This window comes from Oncorhynchus mykiss, chromosome 6 (assembly GCF_013265735.2).
Source record: "Oncorhynchus mykiss isolate Arlee chromosome 6, USDA_OmykA_1.1, whole genome shotgun sequence".
Classification (NCBI taxonomy): domain Eukaryota; kingdom Metazoa; phylum Chordata; class Actinopteri; order Salmoniformes; family Salmonidae; genus Oncorhynchus; species Oncorhynchus mykiss.
Window position 1 is genome coordinate 49,136,682 of NC_048570.1, and position 20,959 is coordinate 49,157,640.

Below are 20,959 nucleotides of genomic sequence, written 5' to 3' on the forward strand. Positions count from 1 at the left end.
TGAAGACTTGCAACTCAATTCATTGTACAATTTGCTACACAATGTAGCTCGGTCAGATTGTCTGGAAAATAAAACCAAATTATGTAAATAGGTGTTCATTTGTTTGTTACTTCTAGTGTGTGTTCTCGCTTATGTGGAGAAAATGCATTTAAATGTGTCAAGACTTGTCACTGCTATTTCATGTTGAAAAAGTGATGGACAAGTTGCACAAACCGTTTTGTCACATACTACTTTTGAGCTGCTGGAAATCATTGATTTTAATTTAAATTTTTACTCTACTGCATTTAATTTATATTTCTTACTATTTCATTTATTTTTGGTCTCTGTGCATTCTTATTTTTTCATTTAGTTTCAAGAGTTGATAATAGATCATTTGAAATTGTACTTTGTTTGAATAATAAAAAATCTGGCATTATAATAACTGGCCCAACCACTTAAGTATAATTTAACACAGGGTAAATATTCACGTATTCCCGGACCAACCCAGATTGAGAATGGTTAGTGCTATCAGGGATCCGTGGGACGTCCCTACCATAACTACTACCCTTACCTAACCTTAACCCTTACATTCCCTTACATTAACTGTTGACATCTTTTACGTCAATGGTGTGACGTCCCAGGATCCCGTTTAGACTTGAGAAGAGGTTGTTGTCCAGCAAGCAGCAAGCATTTAGGCCTACCTGCAAACAACCACAACGCTGGTGGAGTGTTCCATAAAGCCAGCTAACTTTGATATGCAGTCAAATTAACTCTTGATTTTCTGATTTAAGCTAAACTTGAATATGCATTGTTGTTTTGACGAGTCAATTATACCGTGCCAATTTCAAGTATATTTCTCGAAAATAAGTTATTTAAGATGATTTGGTACAGTTCACTGGCTGTCTCATTAATCCTACTTCCTGGAACAGCCCCAAGTAGATAGTTGTTGTGTTCATCTTTACCTTATGCCCTATTCGAGTTAAAAATATTTCTAGTTATGATTTACTTTGAGTACTCAAAAGGAAATGTGTTTTTACACAAATGTACGCAAAATGCTTTTTATTTGTGTACATTACAGTAATATTAGAAGATTGGAGAAGGACTGTTGCCTGACTGTAATATTGCCTCACATTCACCCTACAGAATGTCGGATGCGATTGTCTGTCTTTTTTTTAAAAACCTTGAAGTCAAGGCAGCGTGAGTGCAGTTCAATCTATCGTCAACGTGAGATAGGCCGTGATTAGTTACTGTACAAAGAAATGCTGAAAAATAGAACGAGGTGGCGGCAAAAAAAAAACGTGAAATCTTTTAATGCTCAGGATCTTTAATATTGTAGCAACCTTGATAGGCACCTTACAATCTGTTACAGGTTACAATGGCCTCTCCATCTCCTGGTTATTTTTTGTTTACCTTTGATTTACATTAAGGTTCAATTTGTGAAGGGTGTTATAATTCCGTTATTAACAGTTAATAATTTGTAAATGCATTATAAACTATTAATAAACGGTTATATCGCATTGGTCAAAATAGTGCAATAACTGGTATGTGTTTGCCCGCATTGTCATCTGTCCCTATCCAAATGGCCTGTGCTACCTCAAACTTGCCTGCCATGGAAGTTGTTTCTATCTACTTCTCCTCAATCCTGTAATGAAGTAGACGGAGAACAGCGGCATGCTGCTAAACGGACAGGCTTGACTGCGAGAGATTCGGAGCAGATTGATTTAAGGAATAGTTTCGCTGCACTGGTGCCTGATCTACCTGTGCCTTCATCGCTGGGATTGCCTGTGTCTGACGGCAGTGCTGACTCCAACTACACTGCTCAAAAAAATAAAGGGAACACTTAAACAACACAATGTAACTCCAAATCAATCACACTTCTGTGAAATCAAACTGTCCATTTAGGAAGCAACACTGATTGACAATACATTTCACATGCTGTTGTGCAAATGGAATAGACAACAGGTGGAAATTATAGGCAATTAGCAAGACACCCCCAATAAAGGAGTGGTGATAACCACAGACCACTTCTCAGTTCCTATTCCTAGGCTGATGTTTTGGTCACTTTTGAATGCTGGCGGTGCTTTCACTCTAGTGGTAGCATGAGATGGAGTCTACAACCCACACAAGTGGCTCAGGTAGTGCAGCTCATCCAGGATGGCACATCAATGCGAGCTGTGGCAAGAAGGTTTGCTGTGTCTGTCAGCGTAGTGTCCAGAGCATGGAGGCGCTACCAGGAGACAGGCCAGTACATCAGGAGACGTGGAGGAGGGCAACAACCCAGCAGCAGGACCGCTACCACCGCCTTTGTGCAAGGAGGAGCACTGCCAGAGCCCTGCAAAATGACCTCCAGCAGGCCACAAAGGTGCATGTGTCTGCTCAAACGGTCAGAAACAGACTCCATGAGGGTGGTATGAGGGCCCGATGTCCACAGGTGGGGGTTGTGCTTACAGCCCAACACCGTGCAGGACGTTTGGCATTTGCCAGAGAACACCAAGATTGGCAAATTCGCCACTGGTGCACTGTGCTCTTCACAGATGAAAGCAGGCTCACACTGAGCACGTGACAGAGTCTGGAGACGCCGTGGAGAACGTTCTGCTGCCTGCAACATCCTCCAGCATGGCCGGTTTGGCGGTGGGTCAGTCATGGTGTGGGGTGGCATTTCTTTGGGGGGGGGGGCGCACAGCCCTCCATGTGCTCGCCAGAGGTAGCCTGACTGCCATTAGGTACCGAGATGAGATCCTCAGACCCCTTGTGAGACCATATGCTGGTGCGGTTGGCCCTGGGTTCCTCCTAATGCAAGACAATGCTAGACCTCATGTGGCTGGAGTGTGTCAGCAGTTCCTGCAAGAGGAAGGCATTGATGCTATGGACTGGCCCGCCCGTTCCCCAGACCTGAATCCAATTGAGCACATCATGTCTCGCTCCATCCACCAACGCCACATTGCACCACAGACTGTCCAGGAGTTGGCGGATGCTTTAGTCCAGGTCTGGGAGGAGATCCCTCAGGAGACCATCCGCCACCTCATCAGGAGCATGCCCAGGCGTTGTAGGGAGGTCATACAGGCACGTGGAGGCCACACACACTACTGAGCCTCATTTTGAGTTGTTTTAAGGACATTACATCAAAGTTGGATCAGCCTGTAGTGTGGTTTTCCACTTTAATTTTGAGTGTGACTCCAAATCCAGATCTCCATGGGTTGATAAATTTGATTTCCATTGATAATTTTTGTGTGATTTTGTTGTCAGCACATTCAACTATGTAAAGAAAAAAGTATTTTAATAAGAATATCTCATTCATTCAGATCTAGGATGTGTTATTTTAGTGTTCCTTTTTATTTTTTTGAGCAGTGTATATTGACTCCAGCAGCGGCTTCGTTGTCGAGTTTCGCTCCTCTCTCTCTCTGGAGCTGACAGCGCACTGCCTGCTATGGGAGGTCTGGACCGATCTCCGGGAGCAGCGAGCGTACACTATCCTGCTTCTCGTGGGCTGGTGAAAGGTTCAACAAATTGTCTAAGGGGTGGGAATAGGAGGATTTCTCCATTCCTTTCTCTGGACGTTTTATTGGGCAGCTCAATGGTGAGAAATGTCTCAGATCCTGGAGCAAAAATGTTGTGCTATCCAGGAGCATGAGTACAGGACAATTAGCCAATCAGAAGCTTCTAAAGCCATGACACAATTTTCTGAGATTTTCCAAATTGTTTAAAGGCACAGTCAACTTAGTGTATGTAAACTTCTGACCCACTGGAATTGTGATACAGTGAATTAATTATGAGTTAAATAATCTGTCTGTAAACAATTGTTGGAAAAAATTACTTTTCATGCACAAAGTAGATGTCCTAACTGACTTGCCAAAACTATAGTTTGTTAACAAGAATTTTGTGGAGTGGTTGGAAAATGAGTTTTAATGACTCCAAACTAAGTGTATGTAATCTTCCCACTTCAACTGTAAATAACAGAAGGAATGGCAAATAAGTCTGGCTGCAGTACCGATTGGCAAATGTACTGCAAATTATGTCACTAAACTGAATTAAAAGAAGAAACTACGCTATGAAACAAAGATAAATTACATAAAGAATGATAAGATTTGGAGCACCTTAAAATTTTGGCAAAATGCAAATTCATCTCCTTTCATTAAATCAGATGGCTCATTCTTCTCAAAACCCACTGATATTGCCAACTACTTTAATGATTTTTTTCCATTGGCAAGATTAGCAAATTTAGGCATGACATGCATAAGTATAACTGATCAAATTATGACATTTGAATTTTGTAAATTGTGAGTGTGAAAGAAGTGGAAAAAATTGTCTATAACAATGATAAGCCACTGGGGTCTGACAACTTGGATGGAAAGTTACTGAGGATAATAGCAGATGATATTGCCACTCCAATTTGCCCTATCTTCAATTTAAGCCTACTTGAAAGTGTGTGCCCTCAGGCCTGGAGGGAAGCAAAAGTTTTTACGCTAAGCAAGAATAGTAAAGCCCCCTTTACTGGCTCAAATAGCCGACCTATAAGCCTATTACGAACCCTTAGTAATCTTCTGGAAAAAAATGTGTTTGACCAAATACAATGCTTTTTTACTGTAAACAAATTGGCAGACTTTCAGCACGCTTATAGATTATAGAAGGACATTCAAGCACAGCACTTGGACTAATGACTGAAGATTGACTGAAGAGTGAAATTGATGATAAAAAGATTATGGGAGCTGTTTTGTTAGACTGCAGTGCGGCTTTTTATATTATTGATCATAGTCTGTCAATAGAAAAACGTAGATGTTATGGATAGTTAGTTACCTGTCTAACAGAACACAGATGGTGTTCTTTTAATGGGAGCCTCTTCAACATCCAGGTATAATCACAAATTCCCCAGGGCAGCTGTCTAGGCCACATACCTTTAAAAATCTTTACTAATGACATGCCCCTGGCCTTGAGTAAAGCCAGTGTGGCTATGCATGCGGATGACTCAACACTATACACGTCACTACAGCGAGTGAAATGACTGCAACACTCAACAAACTGCTGCAGATAGTTTCAGAATGGGTGGCAAGGAATAATTTAGTCCTAAATATTTCCAAAAGCATTGTAGTTGGGACAAATCATTCGCTAAATCATAAACCTCAACTAAATATTGTACTAAATAATGTGGAAATTGAGCAAGTTGAGGTGAATAAACTGCTTGGATTAACCCTGGCTTGTTAACTGTCATGGTCAAAACATGATACAACAGTAGCTAAAATGGGATAAATCTGTCCATAATAAAGTGCACTCTGCCTTTTTAACAACACTATCAAGGCAGGTCCTACAGGCTCTAGTTTTGTCACACCTGGACTACTGTTCAGTCGTGTGGTCAGGTGCCACAAGGAGGGACCTCGGAAAATTACAATTTGCCCAGAACAGGGCAGCATGGCTGGCCATTAAATGTACACAGAGAGCTAACATTAATGATATGCATGTAAATCTCTCATTGCTCAAAGTGGAGGAGATACTAAATCATTACTTGTTTTTGTAAGAAGTGTTGACATGCTGAATTGCACTGAGGTGTCTGTTTAAACTACTAGCATATAGACACCGATGTATACCCCACAAGACATGCCACCAAAGGTCTCTTCACAATCCCCAGGCATAGACATACACAAGATAAGACACAAACTCTACACACATGTGCACATGGATGTTGTATTGTAACTTTGTGGTGGTGACCTGAGGGAACACACTGAATGTGTTGGGTAAGGTGTTATGAAATGTCATGTCATGTAGTATTTAAACTGTATGTAACGGTCTTATGTTGCTGCACCCCAGGAAGAGTACCCGATGCCTTGGCAGCTAATGGGGATCCATAATAAATACAGAAACAATATTTACCTCCCGTTATTAACCATTTATAAATGCACTTACAAATGCTTATAAGTTGAACCCTTCTGTATCATCATGCAACCTTATTTTCAGTAGCTGAATAGTTCATGTCTCCCTTTTTAGGTGTGATGATGCATTGTTGCTCTGACCCAGGAACTGAAGAGGTTGGTTTTCATGATGTGTCTTGACCGACCTTTGAAACCCTGATGCTCTGGCTAAATTTACATCATCGACATTACTCAATCAACATCACATCTCTGTGATAGTCCAAGTATGGTGAATGTTCTGGTGTGAAATGGTAACTGTAATACCTTCGGTTGGGGAAACAATGGAGGAGGTATCCTCTCACAGCGTTGAACGTTTTGGTCTTCATACCCACCATTCATTGACTGAACATGTGTTGAATCTTCTCACATGTATGTAGTGATGAGTACCAAATACTGCCTATGAGTACTGTATGTCTAAGATCTGAGTGTACCTTATTTCAAAGTGACAGACCTACAAACATAACGAAGTTACCAAAATGAATATACACTACCGGTCAAAAATGTTAGAACACATACTCATTCAAGGGTTATTCTTTATTTTAACAATTTTCTACATTGTAGAATAAATAGTGAAGACATCAAAACTGTGAAATAACACATGGAATCATGTCGTAAACAAAAAAATGTTAATCAAAATAGATTTTATATTTCAGATTCTTTAAAGTAGCTACCCTTTGCCTTGACAGCTTTGCACACTCTTGGCATTCTCTCAACCAGCTTCACCCGGAATGCTTATCCAGTCTTGAATGCGTTCCCACATATGCTGAGCACTTGTTGGCTGCTTTTCCTTCACTCTGCTGTCCGACTCATACCAAACCATCTCAATTTGGTTGAGGTCGGGGGATTGTGGAGGTCATGTATCTGATGCAACACTCCATCACTCTCCTTGGTAAAATAGCCCTTACACAGCCTAGAGGTGTGTTGGGTCATTATCCTGTTGAAAAACAAATGATAGTCCCCCTAAGCCCAAACCAGATGGGATGGTGTATCGCTGAAGAATGCTGTGGTAGCCATGCTGGTTAAGTGTGCCTTGAATTCTAAATAAATCACAGACAGTGTCACCAGCAAAGCACCCCCACACCATAACACCTCCTCCATGCTTTATAGTCAGAAATACACATGCGGCAATCATCCGTTCGCCCACACCGTGTCTCAAAAAGACATGGCGGTTGGAATCAAATATCTCCAATTTGGACTCCAGAGGACACATTTCCACCGGACTAATGTCCATTGCACGTGTTTCTTGGCCCAAGCAAGTCTCTTCTTATTGGTGTCCTTTAGTAGTGGTTTCTTTGCAGCAATTCGACCATGGAGGCCTGATCCACAGTCTCTTCTGAACAGTTGACGTTGAGAGGTGTCTGTTACTTGAACTCTTCAGCAGAGTTAACTCTGGGTCTTCCATTCCTGTGGCGGTCCTCGTGTGAGCCAGTTTCATCATAGTGCTTGTGATGGTTTTTGCTACTGCACTTGAAGAAACTTTCAAAGTTCTTGAAATTTTCCAGATTGCCATAATATGGACTTAGTCTTTTACCAAATAGGGCTATCTTCTGTATACCACCCCATACCTTGTCACAACACAACTGATTGGCTCAAAGGCATAAAGAAGGAAAGAAATTCCACAAATTAACTTTTAAGAAGGCACACCTGTTAATTGAAATGCATTCCAGTGAAATGTCTATCTGTGGTTAATATTTCCTAGCTACCTAGGTACGACAGAGGTGCTAGCAAACGTTAGCTAGCTGAGCAGCATGCTAAATTATACAGCAGAACTTCTGTATTCAAAAGTGAAACAAATTACATAGAGAATTTCTCCTGTGTGAAAATGTGTATCTTGTGAACGTTTCTTTCGCGCAATCTCTTCTCTCTGGCCTTTGCACACTTATCATAACCTCGTCCATCATGATTCTTCACGACGCACTGTCACATGATGTCAGTGTCAACAACATTCTGGGCACGTTCCAGGTCGTCTGTATTTCAAGCCTGTTTCACAGGGAATTTTTCAGAAACCCGCAAACCACACCAATAATATGACTTGAGATCTTGAGATATAGAGTTAAAGTGTACCAATGTATCATCAGGGTTTCAGATGTAAGACCCATCGTGGGAGTTGACCATTGGTCTGAAACCAAACATTTCTGTTCCTGGAACAGAGCAAGAATGCATCACATCCAAAAGTGAGAAAATAAATATTGTTTAACTGTGCAACCATTGGGAAAAAGTTTGCATGATACAGTACATAAGCGTTCAATATTATACGCATTTGTAAGTGTATTTATAAATGGTTAATAGTTGGAGGTAAATAGTAGCTCACTATTTGGCAAGCACTGACTGGCTATCACACTGTTTTGACCAATTTGTTATAACCCAATTATTAATTGCTGATAATGCATTTACAAATGATTAATTAACAGTTAATAACAATTACAAACCATTTACAAATGGAACCTTACTGTAAAGTGCTACCCTTTCTTGTTTATGTGCAATAAAGATTGTTATTAGCTCATTGTGAAGCTCCGGTTGTGACCACTGTTAGAAATCTGGCGCTGACACGCAATAGCACTTTACAATTGCCCCACCATGTTTAAAACTATGATGTTAGTGTTGTATCCATAGCTCCAAATTAATCCAAAAGTGGTTACATTTCCTCAGCTCTATTCATTTACAGTGGCAGGGTCAGGCTGTTGAAATTACAGATTGTGCCTTTTAATATATCAAAATCCTTTTACCTCTAGTCTATGTTTGGAGGGGTGTCAATTCATTAGAAAAATACATATTATTATTAATCAGTCCACTACTAACATCACATCTGCAGATAACCATTAGATTATCACTGCAGTACAAATCCTACATTAATGCTGGCTAGATAATCAGAAGCTGACTTTCAAAATCAAGTTGTCATGCCCTTCCTCAATCTTTAATTGCAAGAATATCCTTTTCAATATAGTCTTTAGACAATAATCCCAGCAGTATCGGATAATACCCACTTATCCTCCATAACCTATGAGTTATCCTTGCCATATTATAAGAAATAACAGGCACATCCAGCTCTTTCTTTAATCACAGACGAGTAGTCATTTGTGTGCAGTGTCCTGTGTGTCTGGCTCCTAGTTGGCACATAGACGCAGTATGCACACTATGTACTCAGCATGCCAAGTTGGGACAGGCACTGCATTGCAGCGCTGTGCATTTGCCCAAGTCTTGGCACACAGGCTGTCTGATCACACAGTGTAGATCATCTACTGTAAAGAACATAAGTCGACAGTATTATACCATAGTGTGCGTGACAACCCGTATGCCGGAGCTCTTCATCTGTCTTCTGTATTTTAGACGGTCTCAGTAACAATCAATCTTCCGTCTTATTAATCTCTGAAACAGATGAGGTATGTAATACATGTCTCCATTTCCCAGCTCTATAGTACACAGTCACCCTCTGCAGGGCAGTTATCCGCATTAGCTCTCTCTATGTCCTTAAATGACTCCTCCTCTCCGTCTCACACCCTCCCTTCCTCTGTCTGTGTCTATAGCCTACCCCCCTTTCCCTGTGACACATACGCTAGACGTTGCATTGATTGTGCATAGAGAACCTCACCCTCTTCTACCACCTCAGTCTCGAATGGAGAAGGAGAGAATTGGAGTGCTTCTGTTCTTTCTGGTGGGCAACCTTATCTTTATTCTGAATTTATGTATGACTTGTATAGAGAGGACTGTGCAGTACAGGTTAGAGACTGTTTGTAATAGGAGGATGAGTGTTGGCTGACTTTCTGTGCAGGTAACAGTTAGTACAGTCTATTGAATACCTGAAAGCATATGCAGAGCAGTTCAAAACTTGCATCTCATTCCTCTGTATTAACTGTATAAGTTCTGGAAAATAAATGTTAGCTTACTGACATTTTTTGTTGGAAATAGTTGCAAAGATACTGTGAACTCTTACTCTTTTTTAAATAGCATATTAATATGCATGTTGTATTGTCTGAATGTGGATAACTTTTTTCTCCATCTCCTCTATCTGTCTTTCTCGGCAGATGCCCTTTCAGCCGGTCCTGTCTCCAGTGAAGACCTGCTCTCATCATAATGTCCCAGCTCCTGCATGTGGAGATCCCCAACTTTGGCAGCTCTGTGCTGGAGAGTCTGAACGAGCAGCGCCTGCAGGGCCAGTACTGTGATGTGGCCGTCATGGTCAATGGCCAGTCCTTTAAGGCCCACCGCGCCGTGCTGGCCGCCAGCAGCCTCTACTTCAGAGACCTGTTCAGCGGCAGCTCTCAGGGCATGTTTGAACTACCCTCCTCGGTCACCCCGTCCTGCTTCCAGCAGATCCTCTCCTTCTGCTACACGGGCAGGCTGACCATGGCCGCCAGCGAACAGCTCGTGCTCATGTACACGGCCGGCTACCTCCAGATCCAGAACATTGTGGAGCGCAGGATGAATCTCATGCTAAAGGCCAACTCTCCACACTGCGATTCCCAGACGGCCACCACCGAGGATCTGGGCTTCGAACCGTCAAGCCCCAACTACAGCCATCCGGCCCTGTTGCCAGGCGACACACTAATGGCCACTTGTAGGATTAAGCAGGAAAGATGTGAGTCCCCAATGAGTGAGGAGCACACAGCTAAGGGCCTCAAGGGCTACGCCACAAGGAGCAGTGCACAATGTTACATGAGGGCAGGAGGGAGTGGTATTGTACCCGGAGTACAGTCGTACCCTATGGCCTCTGGGGAGCGCTCTAGCCCAGGGGCCTCCAGCCTCCCAGCCACTGACAGCCCCACTTCCCACCCCAACGAGGAGGAGTTTGAAGAGGAGTTCTACGGCAGCAGCAATACAAACGGGGTTTATGGGCAGAATTATGGGCACCCAACCAACTCCTACAGCAGTAAATTATCCATCCTCTGTGTTACTTTTTTGAAGCACCAGTAGTTCTTATTTGAAACACAACTTCAGCTTTAGAATACACTGTCTAGTATTGAAATTCTGCCTCCACTTGTTCCCCCCAGTGCAGGATAAGTTGGACGTGTTGTCCCTACCTCTGGCCACTGAGAGGCGCTGTGTGCTGATCGGCAGGGACACGATGGCGCTGCCACCCAGTCTCATCAGCCAGATTGGCTACCGCTGCCACCCCACCCTGTACACAGAAGGGGATCCCGGGGAGAAGGTGGAGCTGGTGGGAGGTAAGACATAAGCAGTGACCCCTGATATAGGCCACTCTATAATATGTATGTCTATGGTGCATCTCAGCTCGCCTCAAGCACTGACTCAGTTAACACTAGAACCGCTGGGCCTTTCCGCCTTTAAGGACCCGCTAGAGAACATTGCTGGGAGTCCCCTTTAGCGTCCGCATCAGATGAATATCAACCTGCAAGGTGTGCAAACATAAGCACCAACTCTTGAAAATATATTGTAAAGGATAAATTGCATAAAGAAATGCTAATAGAAATATATCCATGTAAAAATATAACAATAGTTATTTGTTTAGATGGTGTCAAGTTTTTTTTTAAATATAATTCTACAAAGTCCTACGGAAAAACGTAAAGCCTATTTTAATTTCCTTTATAATAAAACATTAGTGTAATATATTTGATACATTTTATTTCTAGATTTGATTAGTAATAGAATTATAATAAGTATTACAGTCCAGTTACAGATTCTTTTGACAAAGTAGAAACAGAAAATCCAGGTGTGCAGGTGAAATTATTTGCCATATTCCTCAGCAGAAGCGCCAGTGCATGAATAATTGTAAAGGATTAATTGCATGAAGAAATATTTGTGGAAGTATATACAGTGGGGCAAAAAAGTATTTAGTCAGCCACCAATTGTGCAAGTTCTCCCACTTAAAAAGATGAGAGGCCTGTAAATTTCATCATTGGTACACTTAAACTATGACAGACAAAATGAGAAAACAAAATCCAGAAAATCACATTGTAGGTTTTTAATGAATTTACTTGCAAATTATGCTGGAAAATAAGTATTTGGTCAATAACAAAAGTTTATCTCAATACTTTGTTATATACCCTTTGTTGGCAATGACAGAGGTCAAACGTTTTCTGTAAGTCATCACAAGGTTTTCACACACTGTTGCTGGTATTTTGGCCCATTCCTCCATGCAGATCTCCTCTAGAGCAGTGATGTTTTGGGGCTGTTGCTGGGCACACGGACTTTCAACTCCCTCCAAAGATGTTCTATGGGGTTGAGATTTGGAGACTGGCTAGGCCACTCCAGGACTCTGAAATGCTTCTTACGAAGCCACTCCTTCGTTGCCCGGGCGGTGTGTTTGGGATCATTGTCATGCTGAAAGACCCAGCCACGTTTCATATCTAATGCCCTTGCTGATGGTAGGCTTTGTTACTTTGGTCCCAGCTCTCTGTAGGTCATTCACTAGGTCCCCCCGTGTGGTTCTGGGATTTTTGCTCACCGTTCTTGTGATCATTTTGACCCCACGGGGTGAGATCTTGCGTGGAGCCCCAGATCGAGGGAGATTATCAGTGGTCTTGTATGTCTTCCATTTCCTAATAATTGCTCCCACAGCTGATTTCTTCAAACCAAGCTGCTTACCTATTGCAGATTCAGTTTTCCCAGCCTGGTGTAGGTCTACAATTTTGTTTATGGTGTCATTTGACAGCTCTTTGGTCTTGGCCATAGTGGAGTTTGGAGTGTGACTGTTTGAGGTTGTGGACAGGTGTCTTTTATACTGATAACAAGTTCAAACAGGTGCCATTAATACAGGTAACGAGTGGAGGACAGAGGAACCTCTTAAAGAAGAAGTTACAGGTCCGTGAGAGCCAGAAATCTTGCTTGTTTGTAGGTGACCAAATACTTATTTTCCACCATAATTTGCAAATACATTTATTAAAAATCCTACAATGTGATTTTCAGGATTGTTTTTTCTCATTTTGTCTGTCATAGTTGAAGTGTACCTATGATGAAAATTACAGGCCTCTCTCATCTTTTTAAGTGGGAGAACTTGCACAATTGGTGGCTGACTAAATACTTTTTTGCCCCACTGTATATGACTAGATATAAAAACAATAGTTTTTGGGGGGGGGGGGGGGGGTAGAGTCAAGGATATGTTTTGTATAATTCTACAAAGTCCTAGCGAAAAAGGTAGGCATACAGCCTATTTTCGTTTCCATCACAATAAAAACATTAGTGCAATACATTTGAGCAACTTTATTTGTAGATTAGTAATAGTTATAGTAAGTGTTACAGTCCAGTTACAGCTTCTCTGACAAAGTAGAAAACAAAAAATATATAGTAATATAACCAGTCAGGTGCTCAGGTGAAGTGATTTGATGTATTCCTAAATAAAACCACCAGTGCATGAACAATTGTAAAGGATGAATTCCATAAAGAAAAAGTTGTGGAAATATATCAATGACAAGATATATTTTTTAAAACAACGTAATTTGACATTGTCCTCTTTTTCCCGAGTGGGAGCTATGGTGCGTAGGGAAGAGGGAGAGCAGGACGCGCTGCTGCCTTGGCGGCTGTAGCTGCTTTCTTGGCGTTCATGTGGTTCTCACGAAGCTCACATGCCAGATCCATGATGAAGTCTCTGCTGACTATCTTGTCAAGGCATTGCTTGTACAACACGTGCGCATTGATAGCAGCCACGTCGATCACGTTGTAGGACACTGCAACAGGCCAGCGGCAAGTACCTCCTTTTACAGAGTACAGTCTTGCCATCTGGTCGAGTGCATCCACACCAAGCTATTGCATAAAACAAAATAGAATAGAAAAGGTTTGAATTATATAGAATAAAACTAATAGTAATATCAATAATATTTAACGTAAGACAATATAATGAAAGGAGAAAATATTTGTTGCATGGCAGATGGAAAGGCTATCTACATACCTTTGTGCGATTGTAGTCTGTCACTGTCTCCGATGTCTTCTTCTGGTAACTGCTGATGGCAACAGTGGGAAGCATGGTGCAGAGGATTGCAAACACTCTTGTTTATTTTCCATTTGTACACTGTGAGTGTTGCTTTTACCACTCTCCATCACTGATGTGGAGTAAAGCTCCGCTGGTATGTTGCTTTGTGCAGAGGGCGGAAGCTCCAGTCTCTGTTTGTTCACTGGTCCGCGCAGGCTAGTTTTCTTTGCCAGACTCCTGTCTCACTGTGGCAGGTAGGATCGCCGTCTCAGTTGGCCCTGTTCTGGTTTTGCTGCGGCGAGGCTCAGGCATCAGAGGCAGAGTCTCGAATCAGATGAATAATCTTCATCAGAAACGTTGATCTCAAGCTCAATATCCGATCCTCCATCCAATTCCAGCTCATCTAAATTCTACAGCATGTGCAATGCTGTCCGTGTGTCCATTTGTTTGGTTCGGCTTGCCATTGTGAACGACACACATTGTGTGTTGTTCTCAGTTTCTGATTTGACTCTCTGAGCTGAGAATATACAATTTCCAGGCTTTCAGAATCACATAATTAGACCTCCCCACAATTCTTTATCATCATTACACTATTGTTCTAAATTCAAACCCCTTCTCCCTCGTCATTGAGATCATTAAATTTCAATCCCCCTCTTCACCTTCCTCCTCATCATTCAGTTCATTCAAATTCAGTTGTGAAGTCACGTGCACAATTATCGGTTTCTATCTGGTTTCTATCATCCATTCATCCATTGACAACACTCATTCAATGAGGAGAGAGATGCATTAGAGCCTCTATACCAACACCCTTCGCCACATTTGTCTTGGCCCCTTAAGTTAGAAGAAAATATGAAAAAACAACAGGTAAACAGCCTCTAAATACCTTTCTGTTTGTGATTGAAAAATTCTGACAACTGAGCAATGTAAAACAAATATTTAGGAAAAGTCAGGGAAGGTAGCAGGGCGTTGCTATTTTTTGGGATTTTTTTACATTTACAAAATCAAACGTCAGTGGCCATTGGCTGTTGTAGTGTTGAAGACCTAAGCCCTCACATGCAGACAGTATATTTTCTTCTTTACAACTGTATCATACAACACAGAGATGTTACCATGGACACAGAGATCATTAGGGAGGCCCGCCATTTTATTGTTTTCATCATGGATGTGAACGTGAGCAGCATTGCCCTGTCCTTTTCCCCAGGTTCTGGTGTATATATGACTCGTGGCCAGTTGATGAACTGTCATTTGTGTGCCGGCATTAAGCACAAAGTGCTGCTGCGTCGGCTGCTCGCCACCTTCTTTGACAGGTTAGACTGTTAAATTCTACAGTGCATTTGTAACTATATTGTCGTAGCCAGATTCTGGACCTAGACAGTAGGCTACTAGCTCTTTATAAAGCATATTTTGTCATTTTAGACAGAGGAAATGAGAGAGGGAGGCAGAGAAAATGATAGAAAGGGAAAGCCCTATATGGATACTGATTATGCTATTGTATACATAGAAACACACTGGCCAATAGCTGTGGAACTGGAATTCGCTCCTCCACCAATGATCCCAGCCGAAAACCGTTGGACAACCGAGTCCTAAACACTGTCAAACGTAGGTGCCCTTCTGTTTTCTCGGGTGTTAAACACCCTACTGGATTCAGTTGGCTCAACACTGTATGTAAAGTTGACAATATGCATCTCTTTCAATGTTGTCTTCTCTCTTTCCTCTCGTTTGCAGTCTACTGTCAGAACTTTGCACCTAATTTCAAAGAGAGTGAGATGAATGTGATTGCAGCCGACATGTGCACAAACGCCCGGCGTGTGCGAAAGCGCTGGCTGCCCAAGATCCAGTCCATGCTCCCGGAGACCAAGGAGAGCAGCAGAAGCTCCTGCAAGGGGCAGTCCAGGGCCTGTGCGTCATCCCAGACAAGTGTGCTGTCGTCGGCCTTGCCCTTTGAAATGGACTTCAGACACCTGACGTCGTCCTACCTGACCCTAGAACAGCAGCTCTACGCCGAGAGCCGCAAAGAGACTCTCCTACCTCACCTGCAGTTTGTGGGAACCACCAGGTCAGAGGAGGGGGCTGCAGCAGCAGAGCTGGCTGAGTCCGAGACAGAGCATGGGCCTGAGCGAGGAGGACGAGGAGCCCAGGCGGGCCAAGGAACTGAACGCCTCTCTGAGTGCTTGGAGAGAGCAGCTGAGGTCCCATCCCTCAGCACACAGGGTAAGGCTGGGGCCGGGGGCTCCCCCTCCTCCAAACACACAGGACAGCAGGAGGACAAGTTGCTAGAAGATGACCAGTGAGGTCCTAACATCCCTCTTCTCCACCAATCTATATATGTCTATGTATGTGTATTTAAGCTTTGGCTACTCAACTGCATGTAACATCGCAGAAATTACAGTTCAGACATGCACTTAAAAGAAAACTGATGAAAAAATGAAATGCAGTATAATAATTCCCTGAAGGAGAAGAGAAGAATTGCTACTACTGTGGCACCGTGATGGACTCGCTGATAGATAAGGTGGGTGAACAGACATGGGGCGAATGAGGAAAAACGTTGAGTTTTTAGTTGTCGTCTGTCGTTTGTACTCTTGTAAAGCCTACCCTCTACTACACCACTGGTCATAATGTACGACTCACTACTTCTACCAAAAGTTCGGTACCACTTTATTTTACAGTACAGAAATTACCTGGTATTTTACATAGAAATAGAAATACATAGAAATTGCATTGTAAAATGCAAGTAAACAATTATAATAACCTATAACCGACATTTGTTTATTTGAGGCTCAATGCAAGTAGCACCACTCAGCACCATTTGGTACCAGGTAGTTACCAATAGTTTAAAGGTCTTTGAAGTAAGTAGCAGAAAGTACCCATTAATACCTCACAATTTCCTAGAAAATACCAAGCAATTTCTGTTCCTTAAAATAAAGTGCAGCAAACACTTCTTTATTGAATTTTGTTTTCTAATTGTTCTGCTTCCACCTAATTACCTCTAATGTGACATTATGCTCATCTATATAATCAACTGTTGGCACTGAATAAGGTAAACATTACCAATAACAAAATGGGGAGGCCACACAATATTGCTTCTATATTCCTTTATTTTAATCAGCTTCAAACTGTCGGTCCACTGCGATGCATTGAAGGTATAGCCCCAGTGAGATTGATCTGTTCTTTACCTTATATCCAGTACTGTTTTGATATTACTGATTGGAATTTGTTGAAAGATTCATCCACCCAGGACTCATCCATCAACATTGAGGAATATACACCATCAATCAGAGGCTTCATTAGGAAATGTGTTGTTCCCACAATATTGTTCCCACAATAGCAATCCGGACATGCCCCAACTAAAAACCCTGGATCAACAGAGATCCCCGTACCATGCTCAGAGCCCATACTGCAGCATTCAATGTCAGCAGAACGGACCCTGATGACTCGGTGGGGCGCGATGCGTACAAGGCAAGCAGTTACGAGCTCCTCATCCATTAGTGACGCAAAAAGACAGTGCAGACTCAAACTTTAATTGATGTTCGACAACCTAGACTCGCGACACGTGGCAAGGACTACAGACTACAAAGGCAAATCTAGCTGTGTGGTGCCCACCGAAGCTTCCCTCCCAGATGAGCTTAACACATTCTATGGTCGCTTCGAGGCAGACAATACCGAGCCATCCAGGAAGACACTCGCTGCTCCGGACAACCAAGTGCTTTCACTCTGAGGCTGACGTGAAGAAAACTCTCAAGAGTGAATACTCACAAAACCGCCAGACCAGTTGGCATCCCTGACCACATTCTCAGAGTGTGTGCTGACCAGCTGGTGAGCGTCTTCTCAGACATCTTCAACCTGTCCCTGGCTGTAGTCCTCACCTGCTTCAAGGAGACTACCATTGTCTCAGTGCCCACGAAAAACAAGGTGACATTCCCAAATGACTACCGACCAGTCTCACTCACCCCAGTCATCATGAAGTGCCTCGAGAGGCTGGTCATGGCCCACATCAAGGCCAGCATTCCAGGCACACTGGACCCACGGCAATTATCCTACCGCTCCAACAGATCCATGGAAGATTCCATTTCCATCGCTATTCACACGGCCCTAACACATCAGGACAAGAGGAACACCTATGTGAGAATCCTGTTCATTGACTACAGTTCAGCATTCAACACTATTGTTCCCTCAAAGCTCGACACCAAGCTCAGAGCACTGGGTCTGGGCAGCACCATCTGCAACTGGGTCCTGGACTTCCTGACGGGCAGACCACAGGAACAACATCTCTTCTATACTAACTCTTAACACAGGGGACCCTCAGGGGTATCTCCTAGGCCCTCTGCTGTACTCCCTATTCACCCATGACTGCGTGGCTTTGCATGACACCAACTCCATCAAGTTTGCTCACGACACCACAATTGTAGGCCTGGGAACCAACAATGACGAGTGAGTCTATTGGGAGGTTGTAAGTAAACCGGCATTGTGGTGCTCCCAATTCAACTGTGGGAGCATGGCAGCTCTCATCACCAGGCAACAAAAAGAGCTGGCCACTTCTATACGAGAGATTGTTTGTGAGGAGATTACCTCTGCCCTCGTCTTTCAATTAAAACCGATTATTGAATCATTGGCTGTGCTCACTGCTAACGTGGATACCTATTCTAAAGTGGAAAGCCTGGAGAAGGCAACCAATGTGACAGAGGTGTGACTCCATGACCTGGAAGCAGCGCAAGCTAAGTTGGAAGGGATAATCAAACTCCTGTAAATTCAATGTGCAGGTCACAGGACTTGAAACTGGTGTGGAGGCGGGCAACCCAACTTCCTTCATGAGCAAAATCTTTTCTATGATCTGTTCGGGCGGGAGGTCCCATGTCGCTGATTAAAACAGTGAGCACTGCAGAGGTTAACTCCAACGGCTCTCACTGTATGATTGTACGGATCCACAGCTTTGAAGTCAAGCGGAGACTTGTTCACCTTGTAGTGTAATCTGGGGGTTTGACTATGCAGGGAAGAGGATCAACATCTACCCAGACTTGAGTGCCAAGATGCTAAAACACAGGGAAACCTACGACAAGGTGCGATACCAGCTACGCAAGCTAAACCTGAGATTCGGCTTCAACCACTCGACAAAACTCCTCTTGACCTTCCAGAACACCACACATGTTTCCCACTGCCAAGGAAGCTCAAGACTTCTTCAAGAAGCACATCAAACCCAACACACAACGGGACAAGCCAACAGAAGGAACCTCATGACTGGGACATTTTTTAAGGTATGCTATCCATGCACAATCACGCGGCCTAGCCTATGGCTATGATGCTGTCCTCAGCATAAGACAATGATGACACCACCTAATGTTTGGGTACAAGGAACAATAATAATATTATTGCTGAGCATTAAACTTGTTATAAGTATATTGCCTATGGTCCTGGACATTTACACAGTAATGGCACCATACCAATTAATGAGCAATGGACAATATATGGAGGTTTACACATACTGGAACTGCTTTCTTGTGGCTACAGTGTATTGAATCCCTTTGGGCAGAATATGGCAAATAACAGTATACAGTGCCTTGCGAAAGTATTCGGCCCCCTTGAACTTTGCGACCTTTTGCCACATTTCAGGCTTCAAACATAAAGATATAAAACTGTATTTTTTTGTGAAGAATCAACAACAAGTGGGACACAATCATGAAGTGGAATGACATTTATTGAATATTTCAAACTTTTTTAACAAATCAAAAACTGAAAAATTGGGCGTGCAAAATTATTCAGCCCCCTCAAGTTAATACTTTGTAGCGCCACCTTTTGCTGCGATTACAGCTGTAAGTCGCTTGGGGTATGTCTCTATCAGTTTTGCACATCGAGAGACTGAAATTTTTTCACATTCCTCCTTGCAAAACAGCTCGAGCTCAGTGAGGTTGGATGGAGAGCATTTGTGAACAGCAGTTTTCAGTTCTTTCCACAGATTCTCGATTGGATTCAGGTCTGGACTTTGACTTGGCCATTCTAACACCTGGATATGTTTATTTTTGAACCATTCCATTGTAGATTTTGCTTTATGTTTTGGATCATTGTCTTGTTGGAAGACAAATCTCCATCCCAGTCTCAGGTCTTTTGCAGACTTCATCAGGTTTTCTTCCAGAATGGTCCTGTATTTGGCTCCATCCATCTTCCCATCAATTTTAACCATCTTCCCTGTCCCTGCTGAAGAAAAGCAGGCCCAAACCTTGATGCTGCCACCACCATGTTTGACAGTGGGGATGGTGTGTTGCTTTTACGCCAAACATAACGTTTTGCATTGTTGCCAAAAAGTTCAATTTTGGTTTCATCTGACCAGAGCACCTACTTTCACATGTTTGGTGTGTCTCCCAGGTGGCTTGTGGCAAACTTTAACCGACACTTTTTATGGATATCTTTAAGAAATGGCTTTCTTCTTGCCACTCTTCCATAAAGGCCAGATTTGTGCAATATACGACTGATTGTTGTCCTCTGGACAGAGTCTCCCACCTCAGCTGTAGATCTCTGCAGTTCATCCAGAGTGATCATGGGCCTCTTGGCTGCATCTCTGATCAGTCTTCTCCTTGTATGAGCTGAAAGTTTAGAGGGACGGCCAGGTCTTGGTAGATTTGCAGTGGTCTGATACTCCTTCCATTTCAATAGTATCGCTTGCACAGTGCTCCTTGGGATGTTTAAAGCTTGGGAAATCTTTTTGTATCCAAATCCGGCTTTAAACTTCTTCACAACAGTATCTCGGACCTGCCTGGTGTGTTCCTTGTTCTTCATGATGCTCTCTGCGCTTTTGACGGACCTCTGAGACTATCACAGTGCAGGTGCATTTATACGGAGACTTGATTACACACAGGTGGATTGTATTTATCATCATTAGTCATTTAGGTCAACATTGGATCATTCAGAGATCCTCACTGAACTTCTGGAGAGAGTTTGCTGCACTGAAAGTAAAGGGGCTGAATAATTTTGCACGCCCAATTTTTCAGTTTTTGATTTGTTAAAAAAGTTTGAAATATCCAATAAATGTCATTCAACTTCATGATTGTGTCCAACTTGTTGATTCTTCACAAAAAAATACAGTTTTATATCTTTATGTTTGAAGCCTGAAATGTGGCAAAAGGTCGCAAAGTTCAAGGGGGCCGAATACTTTCGCAAGGCACTGTATATACAGAAGTATGTGGACACCACTTCAAATGAATGGATTCAGCTATTTCAGCCACACCCG

General features: G+C 42.7%; 1 protein-coding gene across 1 annotated transcript; it reads left to right on the top strand.

Annotated features, from left to right (window-relative positions):
* The first annotated feature begins 9,445 nt into the window (after positions 1–9,445).
* LOC110526069 (nucleus accumbens-associated protein 2) lies at positions 9,446–19,321 on the top strand. The gene is made up of 6 exons (XM_021606668.2): positions 9,446–9,531; positions 9,902–10,746; positions 10,868–11,041; positions 14,945–15,050; positions 15,245–15,342; positions 15,469–19,321. The coding sequence occupies exons 2-6, from the start codon at positions 9,951–9,953 to the stop codon at positions 16,032–16,034; spliced, it is 1,740 nt and encodes a 579-aa protein (XP_021462343.1). The 5' UTR covers positions 9,446–9,531; positions 9,902–9,950; the 3' UTR covers positions 16,035–19,321.
* Positions 19,322–20,959: the final 1,638 nt, after the last annotated feature.